General features: G+C 37.8%; 1 protein-coding gene across 12 annotated transcripts; it reads right to left on the bottom strand.

The window, feature by feature from the left end:
- Nucleotides 1–430: 430 nt before the first annotated feature.
- Nucleotides 431–23,607, bottom strand: LOC111596228 (vascular endothelial growth factor receptor 1). Of its 12 annotated transcripts, XM_030224492.1 has the most exons (21): nucleotides 23,350–23,607; nucleotides 22,258–22,361; nucleotides 22,065–22,204; nucleotides 10,681–10,889; nucleotides 8,554–9,062; nucleotides 7,788–7,962; nucleotides 6,983–7,351; nucleotides 6,468–6,619; nucleotides 5,723–5,900; nucleotides 5,184–5,653; nucleotides 4,886–4,912; nucleotides 4,173–4,482; nucleotides 3,660–4,109; nucleotides 3,106–3,585; nucleotides 2,884–3,043; nucleotides 2,275–2,534; nucleotides 1,935–2,204; nucleotides 1,566–1,815; nucleotides 1,428–1,500; nucleotides 1,220–1,370; nucleotides 431–1,121 (listed from the first exon to the last, which is right to left on the bottom strand). In XM_030224492.1, the coding sequence occupies exons 4-21, from the start codon at nucleotides 10,757–10,759 to the stop codon at nucleotides 556–558; spliced, it is 4,929 nt and encodes a 1,642-aa protein (XP_030080352.1). In that variant the 5' UTR covers nucleotides 10,760–10,889; nucleotides 22,065–22,204; nucleotides 22,258–22,361; nucleotides 23,350–23,607; the 3' UTR covers nucleotides 431–555. The 12 variants fall into 12 exon arrangements, with proteins under 12 accessions (XP_030080352.1, XP_030080353.1, XP_023166114.2 ...); XM_030224493.1 differs by lacking the exon at nucleotides 22,258–22,361; XM_023310346.2 differs by having other exon boundaries at nucleotides 22,065–22,330.
- Between the last annotated feature and the right edge of the window lie 312 nt (nucleotides 23,608–23,919).

Below are 23,919 nucleotides of genomic sequence, written 5' to 3' on the forward strand. Positions count from 1 at the left end.
TATAAAATTGAGTTGAAACTTTTTTAATATTTCTGTAGTTAGATTCAAAGAGAATAAGCTTTGGCGAACAGAACAGCCTCTCTTCTAAATTATAAAACAACTGCGGGAAGCGAAATAAATAGGATAAGCACATTAAGATCTTTAACTTAATTTGTTGTGGATAATCTATTAACTGTTATACACAACATAGAATCTGTTATACATAATATCTAATCTATTATACATAATCTATGTGTTGTCTGTCTGTTGGACATAAAGTAAGCTTAAAAATCTGTTATACATTTCGTTTTTAATTTGGATAAAATTTAAAATGAGTTAAATATATTTACATACCTCATAGATATTCGCATGCAATTAACATTGAACTTATGAAGAATATTTATTAATTCTTCGAATACAAATGGTACAAATGTATATACGAAATGCGGACATTAGACACTAGGCAATATGGGTTGAGTGAAATCTTAGTCTATATCTATCTGTAATATATTTATATCTCTCATGCCACTAGGTAGCATCGTTTAATTAAATATCTTCTAGATGCTATGGTTCGTTTTAATATCTACGCTCTTCCTTCTCGTTGACCACTTTCAATGGCTGGTAGCTGGGATTGGAGAAGGCATCTGTGCTGCTCCCCGCCGATTTGTTCATCAGGTTCTTGCGCGGCGGCTTCACATTCACGTTCACATAGTTATCGCCGCTGCTGCCATTCAGCGTTGTCTCTATGTGATGTCGTGGCGAGGGTGTGGGCGTGGGATTGACATACTGCTGAGGAAATCGTCGCGCCTGTTCCGGACTTCGTTCCTCGCCATCTGATGTGGAGACGCGGTGCAGCATGGGTATCTCTTCGGGTGCCTGATCAGCTGCATCCACTGTGGTGGGCATTCCATTCTTGCGACGCACCGGCTTCTGTGCGCTGGTGTCCATGTTATTCGCTAGCGTTGGCGAATGCTGTTGACCCACAGTGCGATTAGTATCTGGGAACGTGAAAGAGGTTTCGTTTGTGTCTATGGCTGGCAAATCGGCAAAGTCGGCGTCGCCTTTGGGACGCGTTGGTGAAAAGATGGCGATGCTGTTGTCTGTATTCATTTGTAGATAATCATCGGATGATTCTTCGATTCCTGTTAGTGTGAATATATGTGTGCGGGTGGCGGGGTGTGTGAGTGTGCAGTTTAGTTAGTTACATCCACATCCAAGCGAACGTTCAACCTGTACTTACTTATCTTTGGCACTATGTGTCCATTGACATAGCGAGGCGCTGACGGAGCAAAGTCATCCGGCGCACCCATAAGCGACAAATAGTCGGTGGGTCGATTTTTCATATACTCCGAGTTCGAGCGCATGTAGGGATCATTGAGGTCGAGATAATGCTGAAATTATCCATACGTAATTTCCTTAGCATATTTTATATAACATTTACCACTTACATTGGCCACATCCTCGCCCAGCATATTGGCAAAACGTCTTTCCAGTACATTGAACAACGGTCGACTCTCCGGACTAATCAAATAGAAATAGTTTTCAATGATTCAGTTCATCAGGATTTCATATTTCATTGCCTTTACCTCTTTCGCCAACACTCGAGCATTATTTCGTAGATTTCCTGATTGGCATATGGCGGCTTCTCCATGCGATAGCCATCGTTGAGCTTGTTGAACAGCTCCTGATTGGGATCGATGCCCGGATAGGGCACCTTAGACAGCGAAAACAGCTCCCATAGCACAATGCCAAAGGACCAGACATCGCTGTAGGTGCTGAACACATGATCGCTCAGCGATTCCAGCGCCAGCCATTTGATGGGCAATTTACCACTTTCTGAAAATCAAAATCGATGAATGATTAGAAATTTCGTACTATATAAAATACTTGAGCCCATGGGCATAGTTCAAAATTTAGAAAATTGGATCAAATTTATTTAGTGTTACGGAACGTACCTGATTTCTTATAGTTATCCCCCCTGTACATGGAACGGGCCAGACCAAAGTCACAAATCTTCACCACGTTGTCTTCGCAGAGTAGAATATTGCGTGCAGCAAGATCGCCGTGGAGCACTTTCTTCGAGGACAGGTAATCCATGCCGCGTGCCACCTGGAAGGCCCAACTGATCAGGTCGGTGGTGCTCACCGACATCGCTTCAGTGGAATCGGTCTTATAATTTGAACGCCAGGCAGGTTGAATGGAATTATTTGACATGACATGATCATCTGCCATGGAATGAAATTATAATTATAAAGAGATCGACAGGTGAGAGATCTACAATAGCAGCACACTTACCCTCTGGCACAGTGGTCATCACCGTTGCCTCCGTGGCACAGGTGTCTATTTGACGATCGTAGGTGGAGCCGCCTGTAACGGTGCGGCCGGCGCGTGTGCCCGAACGTGGATCGTTGTCGGAGTTTCTGCGATTATGGTGCGTATAGTTGTTGTTTACGGAGTTCATGTGATTGATATATGGATGGTTCGGGAAACCGACGTTAGCATATTTCAAGCCACCACTAACACCAACACCAACACCAACACCACTACCAACATCACTGGTTAATATACATAGTGGGTGCACAACACAGACACATTTAGCAGGTTCAGAGCAGAGTGCAGAGAGGAATAGTAGACCATAAACCACAATCACAAGCACAGTTATGTTGTGTGTGTGTATATATATGCATATATACATTTATATAGATGTGTGTGTGTATTTTAAGGAAATTTGATTGTTGTAATTAGTTTGTGAATTGGGTTTTGTAATAGTTAAGAGCATTTGTTAGCGCGAGTTGCAGTAGAACGAGATCAATGTTAGTCAACAGGAAAAGTATAACAATGTTAGTTGGCATTAGCGATTATCTTAATGTTAAACGTTAACATGCACTTTCTATGCACACTTACCGATGCAGATCGAAGTTGTCTGAGATTCGTTGCGTCATGATGCTGGGATCGATGCGATCGTTAATGGGATTAATCTGATTGATGAAACACTTGCGATTGCGCAACAAAAAGTTTTGTATATTGCCAAAGCGACAATACTCCACAATGACCATCAGCTCACCTGTTTAGCAAAATAGTTAGACATATAAGGTAAGTTTTCATATTAGTTACTTGGTGACTTACGCTTTGCGATGTTCTTGGTAACAGCGCCCAGGAGATTCACAACATTCAGATGCTGTCCGAGATGAACCATTATCTTTAGCTCGGAAACAAGAGCACGCACAACTTCCGCGTCGGCGGTGCGCTTCACCATTTTGACAGCCACTGTGCTGACGGGTTCGTCACTTCGTATGCCCTCCGCCTCGCCCTTGAGCACCACACCGAAGGCGCCAGCTCCGAGCTGCTTGCCCAGCTTCAGTTTATTGCGTGGAAACTCAAATTCACGATTATAGGGCAACAGCTCCGCTTGCTCATCCAGCGACAGGGCCGGATTGATTTGCTCCACAGCGCCTTCAACAAAGTTGGCCAAACCAGCCGCCTTGAGGGCCAAATGATTCTTACGCTCCTGCCTATAGCGTATGCCCAGGAAAATGCAGAGCGCAATCAGAATCATAAAGAAGATGACACTGAACCAAATCCAAGCTTTGTTCATGCCAGGCATATCTGAAAGACAATTGGAATAGATTTTATACTGTATATATATCTATATATATATATCTACAATGATTCGCACTCACTGGCAATGATCACTTTGACGGAGTTTTCGATGCTGCCCAAACGATTTGAGACCACACAGCGATAGATACCATCGTGTGAGGGATATAGGTGGGGTATCAATAGCTTGGTACCATCCTCGACGATGTGTGTGCGATTCGTTTCGAATAGCTCTACCTCGTCCTTGTACCAGTATACCTTTGCCTGCGGCACGGCCTTCGATTTGCACTCAAGGATCAGGGAGTCGCCCAAATTGCGTTCAATTTTTGAATTGGCATTGAGATTTGTGTACGCCCATTGAGGAGCCTTCGGATCGTGCACATAGACATCGATCTCGCGACTATCGTACAATTCTGGATTATTGATATGATGTGCACGGCACTCGTAGGTGCCTCGATCCTTGTCAGCTATGGCATGGAACTTCAGTGTCTTCGTATACGAATATTCTGTGCTGTTCATCTCCACCTCGACATCTTAAAGCCGATCCACCATCAATTAATTGATTAATCAATAAATTAGTTACGCAAATTCCTTACCTGGACTAGCGACCACGAGTTCGCCATCATGATACCATTCCAGATTGTCATCGAAATGATAGGCGAGAGCAGCGCAGGTGAACGTCTCCTCATCACCCTTGGCTATCTTACGATTTGGATCCAGACCAGATATACTAATGTTCTGAGCAATGTTACCCAGAAGAACATGCGCCCGGGTCTGAGACGTAACCGGCTTACTGTCGATTAGATTCTGAGCCACACATATGATAATTCCTGGCTTATCGGGCATAAAGATCGCCTCGTGTATATTCTCCACGGTCAGTTGGCCGGGACGTGTGTTAGTCTTATACTGTTAAAAGATGATTTATATATTATTGATTGCAATTTTATATAATAATAACAAATATTTATGTATAATAATAAAATATAAATAAAAAGGTGTTTTAGCTTGTTTTTTTTCTCTTATGTTAACCCTGCGTATGGCATAACAGAAACGGTTAATTGCAAGTCATTTAACAGTGGCATAGGACGTTGCGCTAGCAGCAACTGCTGCAGCTTAACAGTGCGCTAAGCGGAATATGTTAAGTTATCAGCAGCAATTACAGCTTAACAGCCACTGTTAAACGACTGAATATCGCGCTGCATTTAACAGTTTATAAGTTAAATTTTCAATGCTTTCGTGTTTTTGTCAATTGAACGTTTGTAATTATATAAGTTGTTAGTATAATGATTAACCTGAACAAACTAAGTACCTGATATATTTCCTGGACTTCTTTGGACTTGAATTTCAATTTCATATGCGTAGAGCAAGTCGAGAGCAAAATACAAATAAAATATTATTTTAAAATATAAATGTTTTCAATTTGATAAATACATTTAACAATCAAATGGAGTTAGTTAGAAGTTCTATAGAACATGTTATATTAAGCATTGTTGAACATTTTAGGATTATATTAAACTCTATTAGTTATGAAGTGGGAGCGGTTTAGATTGTTTTGAAAGGCTTCTACCCAATGATTATTCTATTTCTAAATATTTCTATATACTTACACTAAAGTTTTGCGATGCCTGTTCACACTCGGGCCAACGCGGCTTTAGGCGACAGGCCTTGAACATAAATGTGACAACGGCCGGGGGATACGATTTGACGCTACAATTGAGATGGGCTTCCTGGCCAGCCACCACGTAGACATCATTCATGCTGAGAACAGGTCCCGAGATGACGCTTACATTAAAGTTCAGCTGCTTAGCATCAACTCCATTCGTCCCTTTGAGCGTATAGGTGCCGCTGTCCTCGAGCTGTGCGTTAAGTATTTTCAACGTTGTGCTGGACTCCGTGGCGAAGATTTTAAAGTTCGGTTCGGTGTCCCAGACCTCAATGTCATTCGGCTTGTACCACTTGAATGTGGGCTGTGGAAAGCCCTCAAAGTTCGCTGTCATTTGTATGGTACGGTTGGCATGCTCGTGCACTGTATAGTGATTGGAGGGCTCTGACACTTTCAGATAGCTGGAGTTGGGCTCTGTTTTGGTTGGAAAAGAAAACCAGTTCTATACTTGTTTTCGAAATCAGCGCTCAAAGTGGTACTCACGCATAACATGCATCCTGTAGGAGCCGAACTCCCTGACATGTGAGTCGCTTACGACGCACTTGTAGGTGCCCTTATCAGTCAGCTTGGCCTCTCTCACGGTCAGGGTGCTGCGACCCACCTGATAGGTATTGTTCTTCACCCTATCATCGAATTTTGGAGTGGTATTCGTATAGCGTAGCTAAGGGAAAATTGAAGATATATTAGACATGCAGCCAATAAAATTAACAGTAATCAAGTCAAGAGAACGGTTCGACTAGGGAATATCCTTAACATAATATAGACTATTGAAAAAACTCAAAATAGAGACTAAAATAGAGAAAATGTGCTAAGACAAATATGATTGGGATGGCTGGTGGGAGGTAGCTCAAGAGAGAGGAGGGTTTTTACTCGGTAAACATAATTACCTCGATATCAAAAAATGGAATAAGTATTATCATTATTTTAATCTTATGTCAATGTAATTATTGATATGTGAGTATTTACCAGACACACTTGATCACAGTAAGCGAGGTTAAGGTTGTATGGAATACGGATCAATAGATGAAGATTACTACATCGATTCATTTTAACTGTCTATCAATATTTATAGATATTCTTATATTAAGAATACGAATGCATTCTTAATGGGTTCGGGTATAAGTCCGAACAAAAGATGTTTGTATTGCTGAATCATGATGCTGACAGCTAAGATGCTGTTCGTGTCACATGGACCATCTCTAATTTATAGTGTGTATTAGATGCCTACCTTATCCACTTTTTCTGGAATGATCCACTGCATATCGTAGACAACGCCGTGTGGAGCAGACAACTCGCAGACGAGCTCAAATGTTTGACCCTCGTAGACGTGGCCACGGGACGCCGAGGTGATGACTGGCTTGTTGAGGCGATCGCTCGCTTCTGTTGTGCACGCAGAGAGGATTACGTTATTAAAGTTAAATTAACAGTTAAATAAAGTTCGGCAAGCATTTTTACAGCTACATGCAGTGGGTTAGCGGGGGGAGGTTTAGAGGAGTTAGTGATAGGCTAAGACAAACTAAGGCATTAAGAACTAAAACTAAATAGTTAGCAATTAGCTAATTTGAATTTAAAGCAACATTAATAATAAATTCAAATAAAAATTAGTTAACAAACATGCGCAAAAAAAAGACAAATAATAATGCAAACAATCCAAAAGCGAAAAAACCAAAACACATAAAAATGAAAACATTATGCAGGACATTCAGAGACAACAAGACAGCAAGGGACAACCGCAACACTTACGCCCTTTCGGTTGCCTTGAGGGCATAGGTTTCATCGGGGCCAGCATCGTGTAGCTACGCTTTGGACGACGCGGGGCAGACGACGATGATGAGGAATAGGACGAGGATGATGTTAACGAGGATGAGTCAAAGTCAAAGTCTGGGATATCATTGGGTACCGTGTTATCGGTATCGGTATCGTTATGCGTATCGACGTCGATATCGACATCGCTATCAACATGCCCAACACCAGTTGTTAATGCAACGATATCGTTGGCTCTGTTAGTAACATTGATGGATTCATCGGCGCGAATCATAACCTTTAAATCATCGTGCGTTATGTTAGTTAACATCACAGTCTGCACCAAAGTATTTTTGTCCAATCCGAATGCTGAGAATGTGTTAGCATATTAATAAGACAGTTATAGAAAAATATTTAAGATAGTTTGTATAAGAAGACAGATAGAGACAGAGCGAGAGAGCAGCTATTGATGTGTATAAGTGATCCAAATGTCACACATAACCTCACATTTAATAAGCGATTGCAGTTTTATTTTCAACAACTACCGAGTGCCAACTGTACTTCTGTTTGTGTGTGTGTTTGTGTATGTGTATTTGTGTGCGTGTGAAGAAAGAATTTTGATTGAACTGTTGTAATTCTTAGACCCATAGCCATAGGTGCAAGTCCGAAAACCTCTTTTAAAAGTTGAGAGTAATAGATGTTTTTCTAGTTTTTGTTTTTGTTGTTTTTAAATATAAAGCAATATTTACGACACATATATGGACGGAAAATCACAAATCACAAACTTTGGGGTGCAAAAACTCACTATCAATGTGACCGTTACCAATAAAGCGCACAACTATGAGCGTGTTTTCCTCTTCGTTATCCGGTGCGGGGATTTTGGGCTCGCAATAATATTCACCGCCATCGGTAACGCTGCGTATTTCGATAACAAAACCACGTTTCGGATCGTATCGACCGGTATGCTCACTGGAAAATGTCTACGAAAATGTCTATATTTATTTATATGATTATAGTCAGGTAAATCAGATATGTTAGGTGTGAAACGATGCAGAATGTATGAGTTATGAGGGCAGAGAAAACTTTTCAATGACAATAATTTCTTTCCTATCGATCAGCAACGATAACCTGAAAAAATAACAATTCGACAATTTTCGCTCTACATTTTGTTGTTGTTACTATATACTATATATATCTATAAATATATGTATATACATATTAATTTAGGCATATGTGGTATGTACATATGAAAGCAAATATAGTTTAAAATTGACTATAAAAGTAATCACAGTTACAGTTTCAACGTACTCTGATAGTGCATATCGAACATGTGGTTCATAGTAGCCGCTTTGCATTTCCAGGACGGCGGTATTTTGTCAGTTATAAAATAAATTGTGAACCCCACCTTGGGATCGTAATTTGTACTATTGTAAAAGTCATGTCGACTTAGAGAGACCATACTTGAGTTAATTTTACCTATCTGCTTGCCGATATGAATGGCGAATAAACATGTTTGAGAAGTGTGTGAATTTTATAAGCACAATCATATATTGATCTTGTTAAATACGCACCTCACCGTTGAAGGTTAACAGCACCTCTGTCTCGGGCATGGTCGGCTTGCAGGGTATTATCACCTCGGAGTATTGGCGAGCATGAATGATCGGCTCCATCGGCACTAGCAAATTGCTTTTATCATTCACAAACACATAGATGGTGCTGGCCTCATCCTCGTTGACCAGCCTGACCAGCGCCTCCTCCGACCAGTTCGCCTTATCGGGGGCCGCAGAGGACTTGATGCAATAATAGGCGGACACATTATCAACAGTCACGTCATCCAATATGAGTTTGATGCCAAATGGACGCAGTGGGTCTTCAACGTTGTTAAAGGTTTCACTCTGCTTGAATCCGTCGTGGGTATTCCACCATTCGATAGGCTCGCTGGCCTCACATTGCAGGGTATAAGTTGTGCCAACATCCAACTTAAGCGAGTCTTTGCAGGGCGTTATAAGTGGCACACCAAACTCCCCGCCACAGTTATAGGGTATATCATTACCCTCAAAGTCACTTTGAGGTTGGGGAACTAGTAGCAAAAATTAAAAATAAAATTCGAGTCATTAGGAATTTAGTATGCGTAATTTAACTATAGAAATATCTAGGAATTATATATAAATAAAATTTATATAAGGTATCTGATAGTCTAGCATTTGCCACTCTATGTGTCTTTATAGTATTTCATACGTCATGTCAAAGTACTTGAGTACCAGATAAAAGCATATCTGGGGCATCTAGTGGTAATTGAACAGGTTTTTGAATAGAGCCATATATATATATATATATATATATATACAATATTAGCAATATATATAGATATATATTTATTGGACTCTCTATATAAATAAGTATCTTAGACATCGCTTATAGATTCTTATAGAAGACCTCTTTTGTTTGCCTCTGGGTCTTTCTCTTTCTCCTTGAATATATATAATACAATATATATATATATATATATATATATATATATATATTTGGCGATAAATAAATCGAGGGATGCTGATAGCATAAGTCTCTTGAATTCTTTACACTGTTCGCAAAGTAAAGAAGAGTATATTGGCTTAAAGTAATGCCTAAATAATGTATTCTCAAATCAAGAATTTTTATAAAAAAATGTTTTATCTAAGGAAAATTCGGGTACTTCATCTCTCCTAGATCAAGCCGAAAGTACATATATATATGTACATATATATAATAAAATATATAAATTTTCTAATCACTTAGCTTTAAAGCTACTTGACACAACAGTTTTGCAGTTATAAAGTCAACGATAAGCAGCAAACTCAAGCCAAAGCTGGCTTCTCCGTCCTGAGCGTGCGAGGCATATATTTTCATATCTATGTTACTTAATATTACTACTTAACAGAGTCTGCCTTTCGTAAGCGATGGAACATATTATTTATTATGGGTGACACTTTAATGGGATATGCTGATCGTTTTAATGGTCGGCGCCACAGCCGAAAATGAAAAGAGAAGAGTAACGACATTCGCTTATCAACGATCGACCGAAGTTCACAATTGCGTCTAGCGATTCATTTAAGACTCCATAGAGATTGGATGATTGGTATTGTATGATTGCAAGTTGCCTGGATGAAGCGATCGAGCATGGATCATAAATTATAAGAAAGACAAACAACACAGGCCTGATGGAGTGGCATAAATATTCATATAATATATATAGAGACAGTGAGACACATGATATTTATATATCATACACATATTTTAATTGTGTGAATTGCCTGCGCTAAGCATTTCATGGTCATCACTTAAGTCATTTCAACTAAAAATACCCTGTATTTAACGAAAGAGTGAGCATGCCTAACAGTTCTAAAGCTAGAAAATATTTCTATGATTTTGTTTTGTAGTGCTGTATCAGAAGTCCCTCCTTTTCCCTTTTATATATATAAATATATATATATATATATTTATATATTTTTTATTTATTTATGTGAACAGAATTTATGGCACTTATCACTTCTGAATTCTCAGAATTTCATTCAGGAAATATGTTAAGTAAGCCCAAATAGCATTTATTATTATTATCTACTTCTGATTAAAGGCAAACATAAATATATACATATATATATATATATATTGTTTTGTTAAGCAAATTCTTAATATTGTATATTGAAAAAACCGTTACTTACATGCTCGATTGTAGTGTAAATATGAGATTCCGATGAGGCAGAGCAAGAGAAGTTTCCGCATTTTGATAACGTTAATCATATATTTTAAATTATATATTTAAATTGTTGTTTTCGTTGTTCTTTTCTTTTCTTTTTGTATATATTTGAATATATATTTAAGATATCTGGCGGAATTGCTTCATTGTTATCACGAATTTCGCCTGATTGCACTGCAAGAAATTAATAAATAAATAAATTAATACATGAAATATGATCTTGTATTTGAATTGTAAAAAAATAATAATTTAAGCAACACTGCGCACATTTATGTTGATGTTAATAATTAATAAATTGCTTTTGTTTTTTTTTTTCCGTTTTAATTCACAACAATCTATACCCATTCACAATAGTCTTGTGTTTTCCGTCTCGAACGTTGCGCGCAATCTTTGCGACCCAACTGAATGCTCAATCTTCAAGCTACATGCGACTCGCATCACGAAACCCGATGAACTGAGACTGTTCACAATATTGTTATTGTGTTTTGGAGTTGCTGCTGTTGTTCTTGTTGTTTTTGTTTGTTTGATAAAAAATGGAAATGTAATTCTTTCTTCAGCTTCTATATGGACTGCTGAACTCTTAATCTGAAAAAATGTAGCACTATCACAGCACAGTTTTTATCGTTTATCGTTTTTATGCGCATAAACAAAAACAAATTGTGTCTGAACAATAGAGAGACAGACGCAAGCAGAGAGGGAGAGAGAGATCACGCACTCACGCATGAATAGAACTCTGTGCGTTACGCATACGCACAGTGTTACACAAAATATTATAATGCACATCCGCTATAGACGATACGCACAGTGTTGCCAGATCGCACAAATGTGGAACAGCAAACTGACTACAACTACTACAGTCACAGCTCTGTGTGGGTGGCCGGCGACATGCGGCGCACTAAATAAAAACGAGACATGCACAATTAAACATGTAGACTAAAACACACACAACAGACAATTGGCTCTGTTTATGGCGGGTGGCCGGGCCATAAATATGCTTGTAATACATACTCACAGCCAAGCCAAGCACCCACCCACCCACTCGGTACGTCTGCTTCAGTTGACAACAAGTGGTCATATGGACAGCAATTTCACAGTGTTTTACCAACTGGGAACACACTCAGCGAAATCATATGGGGGTTAGCTGACATTTAAGCCTAGCCAACTTGTTGGCTAATTGCCTTTTTGGGGCTGTCAAACAAACATCACACAAAGGCATTCATCTTTGTCAACGACAGCAGGACAGAAGGAATCATGAGTCATCTCTGGCTCGCTAACATCTAATTAATGTGCCCAAGCCGCACTCACCTGAGTGACATTGCAGGCACTTACACCTGCAAATATTGACAGCTCGAATTGAAAGGACAAGTTTAATCGCTTAATCATGATGAGAGCAAGCATTTACTTAATGGCAGGGCACAGAGCAAGAGGTTTGTGCATGCCAAGCAGATGCTCTGTAGCAAAACATACATTTAAAACTTACACGTCTAAGAGGATTAAAGTCGTAAAAGAGACCACTACTCAAACCGGCTAGCTTTCGAAAGCAATTGAGTTTTATTTGTTTTTATTTTCTTTTTCCATTTGATACTTCAGTCGATTATCTTCAGATATACTAACTGTTGTATTCGAAATTACATTTTCAATTCTAAGTTAACATACCAAGATGATATAAAATTGATGTTTATTGCAGCAGCTGGATATATGAGAATCTCATAGAAGGGCAGGCATTTGAATAAAAGAATATGGTAATAATATATAATATAATATAGTAATGCAAACACATGTTTGCTTACATACATTCTTATTTACATAGATATGTATATATGTATACACATACATAGACCCGTGCATATATACATATATACATGCAAACATACATATGTATACACATATTTACATACTTACATACACCTCCACACAAACGCCAACAAAACGTGTGAATATAACCTATAAAACTTCATCAGACTCGCGTAGGAGGGAGCAACAATTTAAAACACAAAACATACATAAATAATAACATTAGCATAACATGATTTAATGCCCGCTTAACAGACAACTGTTACAGTTAACAGCCCTGCCAATAGTGAAGCTGGCAACTTAACATTTCTGTTAAATTAGACCCACAGCAACATGCTCACGCAGTTAGCCGCATTGCTCATTATTACATTAATGCAAAGAGTATGAAAACTTGCTTGAATCGTTTTCTTTTCAATTGCCCACAGCGGCTGTGATTTTTGTTGTATTTTTTCCCTTTTATTTTTTGTTGCTGTCGTGCAGTTGCCATAACGACACGCCCACTTTTGCATTTTCAAGGGCGCTCACGCATACCTCTGACCACATTTTTTGCTGCAGCAATTACTGTTGTTGTTGCTGCTGCTGATGGTGTCGTGTTGGCTATTTTTAACCACCGCGAAGTCCCCCCTGAGTGGGCCAACCCCGCCTAATTACCAGTCGCCAGCTCCCAGCCGCAATTAATTTGCGTCCCTTTCGACTGCAGGAGCTGCTGCTCAGCGCTCTTTGATTTGTGATTTCATTGCTTGCTCAATCAGACATAATTCAACTTTTTACCATTTTTTTTTTTAACGAATTTACTTTGCTTAGGTGAAAATGATTGGAAATATTTAACATTCATGTTAACGAGCGTTCTGCTTGCAGCGATGTGGTCATAGGCGGGCGATACGCTCGAGTGCACACCCTCGGCTCAGTTCATATAAACACACGCTTATCACATGTGTGTGTGTGTGTGTCTGAGGCACACTCATGCCTTGCCATGAAAATCTGTTTACATAAATGACAATATTTGCGTATTAATTGAAATGCGGCCCAGTGAAGCGGCGACAATTGATTGTTTAGTAAAACCGGTTTGTGTGTTGGGGCAACTGTCTGGACTCCCCCTAGCATTTGATGTACACTCCATATACATATCTAACACCTTTAACAGTTCTCCATACATAAATTCCTTGGAAGGCACCGATTCAATAGCTCATAATGCCAATGCGTATATGAGATACGCATATGAATATTCGGAATGTTATGATCAACACTTTAATAGCGGATATATGTGTCTGTATGCATATAGACAAATTAGCAATGCTTACTATTATACATATGTATGTATGTGTGTAGAAGCGTGCTAATAGTCCCGCTGACTGCATGCATACATACATCTTCATTAGATGAAATCTTAAGTCATGTGGAAATAAGATGAAATAGTTCAGTGAGTGAAGCTTTAATACCCTATCTGTCGTAATCTTATCAGGAACATATGTGTAGGTAAAGCTATCTCTAAAACGAGTCTGAAAATTATATAAAATATTTTTGCAACTTTTTTTATACTTATTTAAGAATCGAAAAGAGTATATAGGCTAGATGCAAGATCCCTCTTGCTGTGCTACTGTCTTTTCGTATGAATGTAAGCCATATCGAAACTTTTTGTCTTTGAAAATTTTGAAGGTAGCGCTGTGCAAGTGGGCTTACTTCAGCCTCCCTGTTGAGATTTACTAAAAATGGCACAACTCTTTTTGAACAGTGAACGCGCAATATTCTTACTCGTTTACCATTTCTCTCGAAGATTAATCAGACCCCCCTCGCATGTGTTAAGTAAATTATGATATTTGATATTTTTGTTTGTGGTTGGAAGATTGTGTTTGCCTTATTCATATTTGTGTTTTAACCATTTTTATACTCATCATATTGCCAATCATCTTGCTATCTCGTATAGCGCCTATTACTCATTTTCAATTTACAAAATGAGATAAACGCGTCTATTTTTAGAGATTTCTTTTTTCCAGTGTACTTAATCTTATTAATCGCGTTTTGCTTTGTTGAAGAAATAAATATTTTCAATTCTGTGAACCGATGTAGAACAAATATATATATGAATATATTTAAATTTAGATTGTTGCATGTTTCAGTTCCATCAACGCCTGGAATTTTCATGGCTTGTAGTTGTTGTTGTTTATGGGTTAAGTTTTTTGACAGTTTGCTTGAATGTTGGCTTTTTGCTGGGGCCAATAAATGGAAAACTTTGTAGCGCTTGCCTTGCCTTGGCTTTGGTTGCATGTGCAACAGATTTGTAGCTGTCATGCAGCTGCCGGTGCTGCTGCTGTTCCTGTCGAGATGATGCTGCGAGCACAACAACAATAATCACCTCTACGTGCCTGGCTGCCACAAATTGTGGCATGCACTGACCCACGTCGCTATTGGCCATTTCCTTCCATTTGGCCCTGCGTAAAAGTCTAATTTTGTTTCGTTTTTCTGTGTCTTGAATTGAATTTTATGTTTCAGACTTAACGATTCCAAAAGGAAATTGTTCGGAGAAAATGTCGCACATTTTCTTTTTATTGTGCAATCCTAGAGCAGATCTGGGCACGAAGAGAAACCTTGTTTTAGGCTGCGAATTTATTGTCAGAGTTTTTCCTTGTTGAAATGTGAAGAATTTCTGTCTACGCATATTTCAGTTTTTATTGTGAAATCCTTAGGACTAGCTGTGCACTGAGAGAAAAGGTGTGTTGGAACAGCGATAGAATTTATAACTGAATATTTGCCTTGAAGTGTGAGGTTTATTGGTATATATCATAGATCATAAATTATATATCATAGATATTGAAAGCTCATAGATATCTCTGATGTCAAGTTAATTTTAATTTAAAAAAAAAAATATTTATTTTTTAATCAAAATTGATTACAGATATTATAAGAATCTGTTGAGATATTCAAAAAATTTGCTTTCAAGTATAGAGTTTCTTTTAAAAAACTCTTTAGTTATTTGCCAAGTGCTTGCTCTGCTGCAGCTTGCTAACTTAATTTTTGATTTATGCTGCAGCTAAACGCTTTTTGCTCTGTGACCTTTGCGAACGGGTGGGAAAGTCAAGTGGCTTTCCATCTCAATTGTTTTGCCATTGCAAACGCAAGAACTTAATTGCAAAAACTGCTTAAGCAAACAAAAACAAACCATGACAACAGCAAATTCTTGGCTAGAAGCCAACAAAAAAAACTGAAATGAATGCAGTCAAAAATATGAGGAAATATATTTTCTACCATTTGCAGTTGCTGGAGACGAAGTTGGCGGATGGGGGCGTGGTGGTGTGGCAGTGGGGTGTATCTGCTCATTAAAAATTCAAACTGTGCAACGTACGCAAATTGAAAATTGTTCACTATTTGGGGCAACAAACGATTTTTGTGGTTTCAGCCAATTTATGGGCCTGTGCCATTTGACAGACAGCTGAACGGAAAGCATGCGGGCGTTTACTAAGCTCTCGCATAAATCAAACTTTACCAATTGTCAATTGTTAGAAAAAGTAGCTGCATATCGGCAAAGATCTGCAGTGGGCGGGCAATTGTATAGTGTGGACTTAACAGCATGAGTTGAGGCCAAACGTAAAAACCAGCCAAGCGAAGACATGGAGAAAGTGCCACTAGCAGATGTCTACTTAGATAAGCTGCATACCAAAAGTGCTAACTGCATTTCACATAAATCTGCTCATGTGGGAGTGAGCTATATATATATATATTATCTATCATATGGTATAGCTGAAACCACATACCAAAATTTATGTGTCTAACTCTTAAAGTTACTGAGTTCAATGTGGTTCTGTATAGAAGAGTAGGCAGTAGAACTGTGTTGTATATCTATAATTTACCCAATGGTAGACCTCAAAGCACATACCGAATTTGAGGTTCATTACTCTTATAGGTACTCAGTTCAATGGGGCTATGTCAATAAGGTTTGAGTCATACAGAAGATGTAGCACTGCGTCGTTCCCAATATTTATGTACATAAGGATAGGCAGTGGGCGTGACTTGCATACATATAATCTACCATATAGTATACCTGAAAACACATATCAATCACAAGGATGGGCATATAGGCATTAGTATACATATGATACATCTAAAATAAAACATATCTTTAAATGAACCTTACTATTTACATATATATTTCCATCTTTCTTAATTAGCTTACGACACATTCGAGTTCTAAGAACGAAATTACACTAGTAATGGGCTTGAATTGCAGCTCTAATCATTATCATTAGACAGTTCCGTAAAAACGAAAATGTCGGGCTATGACGCGATTCGCGTGCTCCCCTAAATGATGACGAAATTAGCTGAAAACACATGCCATACTGAAGGACCTGTCTAATTCATTAGTTTTTTATATGTGTTTCTTTTTTTTGTTTTTTCGTACTCAAGAGTCGCGTTGTGTGGGCGTGAGTTCAGCTAAAGAGCAATTAGTATTACGTTCGCCACATTTTCGTATCTTATTAGAGATATACGTACACTGAGAGAAAATGTAGTGGCACACATTACTATATATATATGTCTACTTTATCAGTATTGGAAATGTTATCTGAATGGCTAACATGCGTCTACTTCTCGGCAGTGCAGTCAGACACTCTTGAATTCAATTTTCGCTCTTATTTTCTTTTATTTATGCAAGTCATGGGGGATCAGTTGACCATATATCAAATAGCTGTCATAGGAACAAACAAACTTAAGTAGGTCTTTAACAATGATACTAAAATATAAACAATATCAAATACTCATATACCCACAGGTTTCCCATATCATATATGTTTCTCCCCACGTTTACATCGAATTTGCCAAATATGTTTAAGCAAATATACAAATTGATTTATTATATTATCAACATATATAAAACAACTTTTTCTGCTTCTAATATTTATTAAATTCTGGAACTAGCCTCGCCTAAGTTAAAATTAAATTTCCACTGTAAGCCATGTCTCACATTTCTGTTAACTTTTTTTTATATCAAATTTATTTGTATTTTTTTCAGTGTAATTTGCGGGGCAGTTGGGGGCTGTCTGCTCGATATCTGGCAATGGACCGATGACAAGTATTGTCATACCTGCAAAATATGTCAACTACATGTTTCTTAAGTATTGTTAATTAATTAACTAACTAACAATTGTTATTGTTGTTATTGTTGTTGTTGTTGTTATTAAGGCTTGACCCAATATTTGTTGACTACGTTCCATGTAGCTCAACTAATTGTGATATATGAGCCGAAATAAGTGAAGCTAGTTGGAGCGTGTCGCGTGGGCTCTGTTGACATATTTCCGCCTTGGGGGCGGGCCAACAAGTGCAGCTCCACACACACACGTACACATACTCGCTCACACACGCAGTTGACAGCTGTTGCCAGCGGGTATGGGGCAAGTTGGGAGTTGGATTGTGCAATTGGATTGCTATTGGATTGCTGACGCCCACAGGAGCGCGAGCGTGAAGCTGCGGCTTAGCTGCTTGTCTAATGCATTTTTGCCGTCTACAACAACAACAACAAGAACAATAAGATCAACAACAATCGCAACGCCAGCGCGACAGCTAATCTTCCAGACAGATGCATAAACAACAACTGGAAAAACAAACACGCTTTGCATATTGATAAATTGGCAAGAATAAAAGAGGGACAGCTGCCACGCCTCCAGCCCACTGGCGTGCAAGAGGCTGCTTGATAAAGACCGACATATAAATATATATATGTATCAAGTATAATGTTTAAATAACGTTTTTCTTGCCTGCTTTCGGGCTCCTCTAAAGTGCGGGCGAGCTTAAGATACTGTATCTCGCAGATACACTCGCCGCTCGCTCTTATCAGCTTGTTTAACATGTGTTTTGCAATGCTCGAAAAAAATGCGTATATATGTATGCTTATCTGAGCATTTATATAGATATGTGCACCTGATTAGCTGACGACTTAAATCGGCGCCCAGAAACAGCGAACGAAATGGCGCAGAAATTGCAGATGCAAAATAGCAAAATAGCAAAAGCAAGAGCGCTGCGTTTGGCTTATTTGATAAAGCAGGGGATATGTGAGTAAGTACACGGTAATTAGTAGTATCTTTCTTGTTTGTGTTTATTTTTATTATTTCTATACATAATTACAATGAAAGTTGTGTTGAATTCAAAGTGAAATTACCATTGGACAATACACAGAGAAAAGTTTTTGAGTGCTAAGACGACTTTTAAGGTTTGCTTTAATGAAGTCAAATGATATTGTATTTCAGCTTTTAATATATTTTTCAATAAATTTATTTGCAAAGCAAATAAAACCAAGTAAGAAAGCTCTAGTCGGGCTGCCCAACTAGCAGATACCCTGATCCCAGTCCCATCTGCGTTTTTTAACATTTTCCATAGTTTGTATCAATTATTAAAGAAAAGCAAATAAAAATAAATAAAAGACAAAAACATCAACATACACATTATGTGGTCTGCCACGCCTCCTTCTGCCTGTTACACACATTTGCACAATACCATTATACTCCGATTTCCCATTTTCGACGAGATCAGGGTATAAAAACGTAATTTGAGCTTGCATTCAATACAAATGAGACATCAAAGAGCATCTATTTCTTACAGTGTAACAAAAAAAAGCCACAAACTAATTGTGGCTGCTGCATGAGTCAGAGAGTCACGGAAATGTTCGTAGTAAACCGTTTTGGGGTTTTCAACAAATGCGGCTTATATAATTTTGGTCAGTAAGTACAATTCGTTGCGATCTTGAGATTTGCGAGCGAAATTTTTCGAGTTAGTTTTTTCTTAGCTTTCGATTTCATTGACGCGACTTTTAAGTGCTTTTTATTATTATTGTATTTTTTTGTGGACAGTTTTTGTTTTGGCTACAATGAAAACCATTTTTGTTGGCACGTTGCCCGATTTATATATCGGCCATATATTGTTGTTATTTGTAAACAGCAACAGCCGCAGCCGCAGCCGCAGCCGCAAATATTACGTCTAAAATAATCTTCAAGTGGTTGCGGGTTTATTTATATTTCATTTCACATCAAATTTTGAGTCCCGCCCTCGATTGGCAATGGCAAAGAAAAAGTTGAAATTGCATTCGATTCTTAAATTTGTTGTATGTAAATATTTAACAATTATGTCGTGGCGCATTTGGGTCACGGTAAACATTGCACATTGTGCAGGCATTTCCAAAAAAAACAATAAACATTTAATAATAATAATAAACGTCCGGTGCTGGATCTTGGTCTGCATTCTGTTTCGCATTGAGATTAAATTTTTATTGTTCTTCGTAGGCAACTGCGTGCCAAGCCGCAAAGTTTTGCACGCTGCGCACAATTTACGAGCTACGAGTGCCGGAGAAGTGGAAAACTTGAAAACTTCTAAATAAACATAATGAATAGCAAGGAAATTCATCTAGCTTTTCTCTGTCTCAGGTGAAAGGCATGGCCTTAAAACCAACCGAGACTTAACGCTTAAACAACACATTTTCCGCTGCCCAATGCACACACACACACACTTACACCTTGGCAATTGCCACCCACCCGGCTGACCAAACGGACAGCTCAATGGCCTGGCTAAAAAATGTTAGTCTGCCAGCTGCAGCCCATTTAATACCCTGCATGCGTGTTGTATAGAAACAGGGCATGTTGCGCGCCTAATTTATACATTTGTAATACAGATTTGAATTACAGTTATCATCTTGGCTATTTAAATACTATAAAAGCTTAGAAATATCTTTGATATATAGTTTTAAAAATTTTAATTTTTAATTGTGATCAAATTTAATTTTAATAAAATTTTAATAAACATTTTAATGTACAAATAAATATGCATATGCATATAGTTTTTGAAACACAATACATAAATTGCCCAAACTAATGTTTACAAAGGTTTATTAGAATATTGTAGAACCCATAATACGATATTCCATAGTCAAGCTTTCTTTTCTAAACTTGTATAGGTTGTAATTATAGAGTATATCATATAGTCTTTACACATTCATATTTTGATAAGAAAATGGTGACGACAAGGTATTTAACAGTCGATCACTCTTCATTACACACCCTACTTATTTATTTATGTCTTGTACAGGCAAATCCACTCACTCAAAGCGCCCCCAACCACGTTCACAAGTCGAAAATTCGTTCGGTTTTTATTGCTCCCAGCCGGAGTTAGCTGGAGTTCAACGTAATGCAATTGGCATTAATTTGATACATTGTTCAATTATACCGGGAAATGCTAAGACGCTGTGCTAGCACCCAGAAAAAGGTGTGAAAATTCACTGCTGGCCATTTTCTTTGTAAATACTCGATTATTGATTTTCCCGCTTATTAAAGCAGTTAACAGTCGCTGCTGCGGCAAGTGCTGCAACTGGTTGCGATTGCAGTTTCACTTGCCGAACAATTTGCCACAAAGTTGGAGTGATTGATTCAATGGCAGCAATTAACGTTCTGTAGCAGCTGAAGTGGATCTCGAGAGCGTGCATTTAATAAACAAATCGGACACAGCAGGCAATTTCACAGCTGACCCAATTGATTCAAGCTTCCATATTACCATACAATCTACAATTTGTGTGTGGAAGTATCTTTGATGCAATGTGAAGATGCGAAGCATCTTAGATCGATACAATTTGAATGTGAAGTATGTAAAGTATCTGTGGTTCTATGACTGACACAATTTGTGTTTGGAAGTATCGAGGCAGTCATAGAAAATATAAAGATTATAGAGAAAACATTAATTTACATGTTAAAAGTATCATTGATTCGGAATGAATTGCAATTTGTGTGTAGACAGTAAGCTCGATTCTGATCATTTTACAAGTATCAATGGCACACTTGACAAGTAGAAATATAAAGCTTACATAGAGATACAATTTGTAGTAGAAAGTATCTTTGATGCGACTTGAGTTGCAATTTGTATGTGCACAATGATTGACTCTTTAGAAAATGCAAATTGTGTCTAGAAAGATTTAGGATTTCATGGAAAATATAAATGCAAAACAAGTTACAATTTATGTGTGGAAGTATTCTTAATGAAATTTAAAATAGAAGTGGTTAAGTAGGAGTATCCATGCGAAATACAAAATTTAAATCAATAACGTCTTCGACTAAATTGTATTCCTAGTCATATGTTTCTGTGACTCATTTATGGATCATTAAAAATTTGTTTGTCATTTCAATATAAACTCCCCAACCATTTGACAATACTTCAATTTGTATTCCGTTTTTTTTTTTTTTTTTTTGGAACCCTCCCTCTGCTGATAACCGGTTTAAGAAAGTTGTTTTCAAAACTTGTCTGCCAAAAAAATAAAGAAAAACGTGAAACCAGCTCGTCAGAACAGTCTCTTATGCATGCCCTAACATAGGGTATAACGTGTTTCTCATGCTATTTACGAACTGATCATGAAATATCATGTTAAACAATTGCTTGATTTGTTTGACGTTTGAGTAAGAATATTTCTTCTAGCTGTATATGCAAAATTCTTTAGCAGCGTTAATTGATATGGAAATGTATTGAATATTAGCTTCATATGATTGAGATTAAATACTTATTAAATTGAACTTTATAGCATATAGCTTTACTTACAGTTGTAATGCCTTTATCAATTATAATTTTCCCTCTCTCTGTCTCTCGACCACTCCCTTCTGTATAGTGGTAAGTGATAAGGCGTCTGGCTGGCAAGCGACAGCGAATCCTGGGTCGCCGAGATTTGTCTTTATCTCAGTCTAAGAAGTCGACTTTTTTTTATTTTATTTTTTATTTTTATTTATTTTTATACTTATGTATTTTTTTCCTTAACAAAGATAAGCATAACTATTCAGCATCTGGGAACTGGGAATCAAATGGCTTTCCTGGAAACAATCGGGCAAACAGAAGCTAAGCCTTTCATGCGAAATGCAATGAATACTTTAATAAATATTTTGCCTTAACAAGAAGGGTATTGCATTGCGATTAAACGTATTTGAGAATGTTTCTTGTTTTTTATTTATCTTTTTGGGTTCCACTTTTGGCAGCTGGGTCATTGGCTGCAACTGCAGCAAGTCACAAGAAGTATCTAATGAAATATCTGCAAGACTCTTCGAACTGATCACAGGTGATGATTAAGCCTAGCTAGTGAATAGTCATTGTTGTCAGTTGCTTACGCAGTCTACAGTTAGCCACAATAACAGCAACAGAAACTACAATAACAACAACAACAACAACAACAACTTTTATTCACATTCACGAATGCGATGAATCACGGTTTGGTTACCTGGCCGAGACCGTGTTTGTTTTCTCGTTTCGCTGAAAAGCCTTCAATGCCCTCATACATAAATGCACACACACACACACTCGCTCACTCATACATTGATACGTTCTAAAGTCACTTATCAATGAAAATTAATTTGATAACAATACGGCAAAGAGCAAGAGAGAGAGAGAGAGAAGAGATCGCTGATAGCGGCTCAGAAAGTGATAATTTATATGGGCTTATATCCCTGAGAGCACCCAAAAATGCATTTAGATTAGAATGCGACATTGAGCGCTGTCAATAGACGTCACGTACACACACACACACACATATATATACATAGCCACTTGCACACATTCATTATCTATCTTTTATAGAGTTTGTATTTGAATTTCTTATAACTAAAAAATTTGTGTTGTCTTCGTCATCACCTGTAGCTCAGCAGCTCTCTCTCTCTCTCTCTCTCTCTCTCTCTCTGTCTATCTCTCTATCTCTATTATTTTGCAAAACACAGTTCTCAGTATATAATATCTATATTTTATCGCGTATTCGCTTTAGGCCACGCATTAGCACCTTTTGGTATTCGATTTTTTTGTTTTAAATTTTTTATATTTTTACTTATTTATTTTATTTGCTTACGTTTTAAATTCAAATTGAAAATTTCTGTATTTACACTTAAAACCATACGAAACACATTTATTTATCGCTTTGCCAGAATGTTAAAACAATTTTATTTGTTTTAGTTTCCTTTTTGTTGTTTTTTTTTTCTCTTATTTTTGTTATGTGTTATTGAAGCGCATTAAATTGTGCTTTGCACTCTTGAACAGAATTGGAAAAACCCGCGATTTGGGCGCGCTTTTCTCGCAAGCGCTCGAAACGTACTCACGGCGCGAGGTACTAAACTCAACTGAATGTTAAGCGCCGTTTGGCTATATTCATTTTTTAGCGAGAGATTGCGACAAGAGTGCCTGTGGCGTTGCCAGATAGTTGCATTTTGTATTAAATGCTGCAGTGCCCAGAGTGATATAGCAAGTAGCTTTGCAGCGTGCGTGGTCCGTAATACGTTACACTTTTGAAAAGTATAAAAAGCTTGAATAAGTTAAGAGTTAATAACTCGATATTTAGACTCGCTTATGATTTGAGATATTACTTTACTACATAAATACTATATATGATAAAAATATCTTATGCAAAAGCTAATGTTAAAGG

This window comes from Drosophila hydei, unplaced genomic scaffold (assembly GCF_003285905.1).
Source record: "Drosophila hydei strain 15085-1641.00,03,60 unplaced genomic scaffold, DhydRS2 tig00008114-arrow-pilon, whole genome shotgun sequence".
Lineage (NCBI taxonomy): Eukaryota > Metazoa > Arthropoda > Insecta > Diptera > Drosophilidae > Drosophila > Drosophila hydei.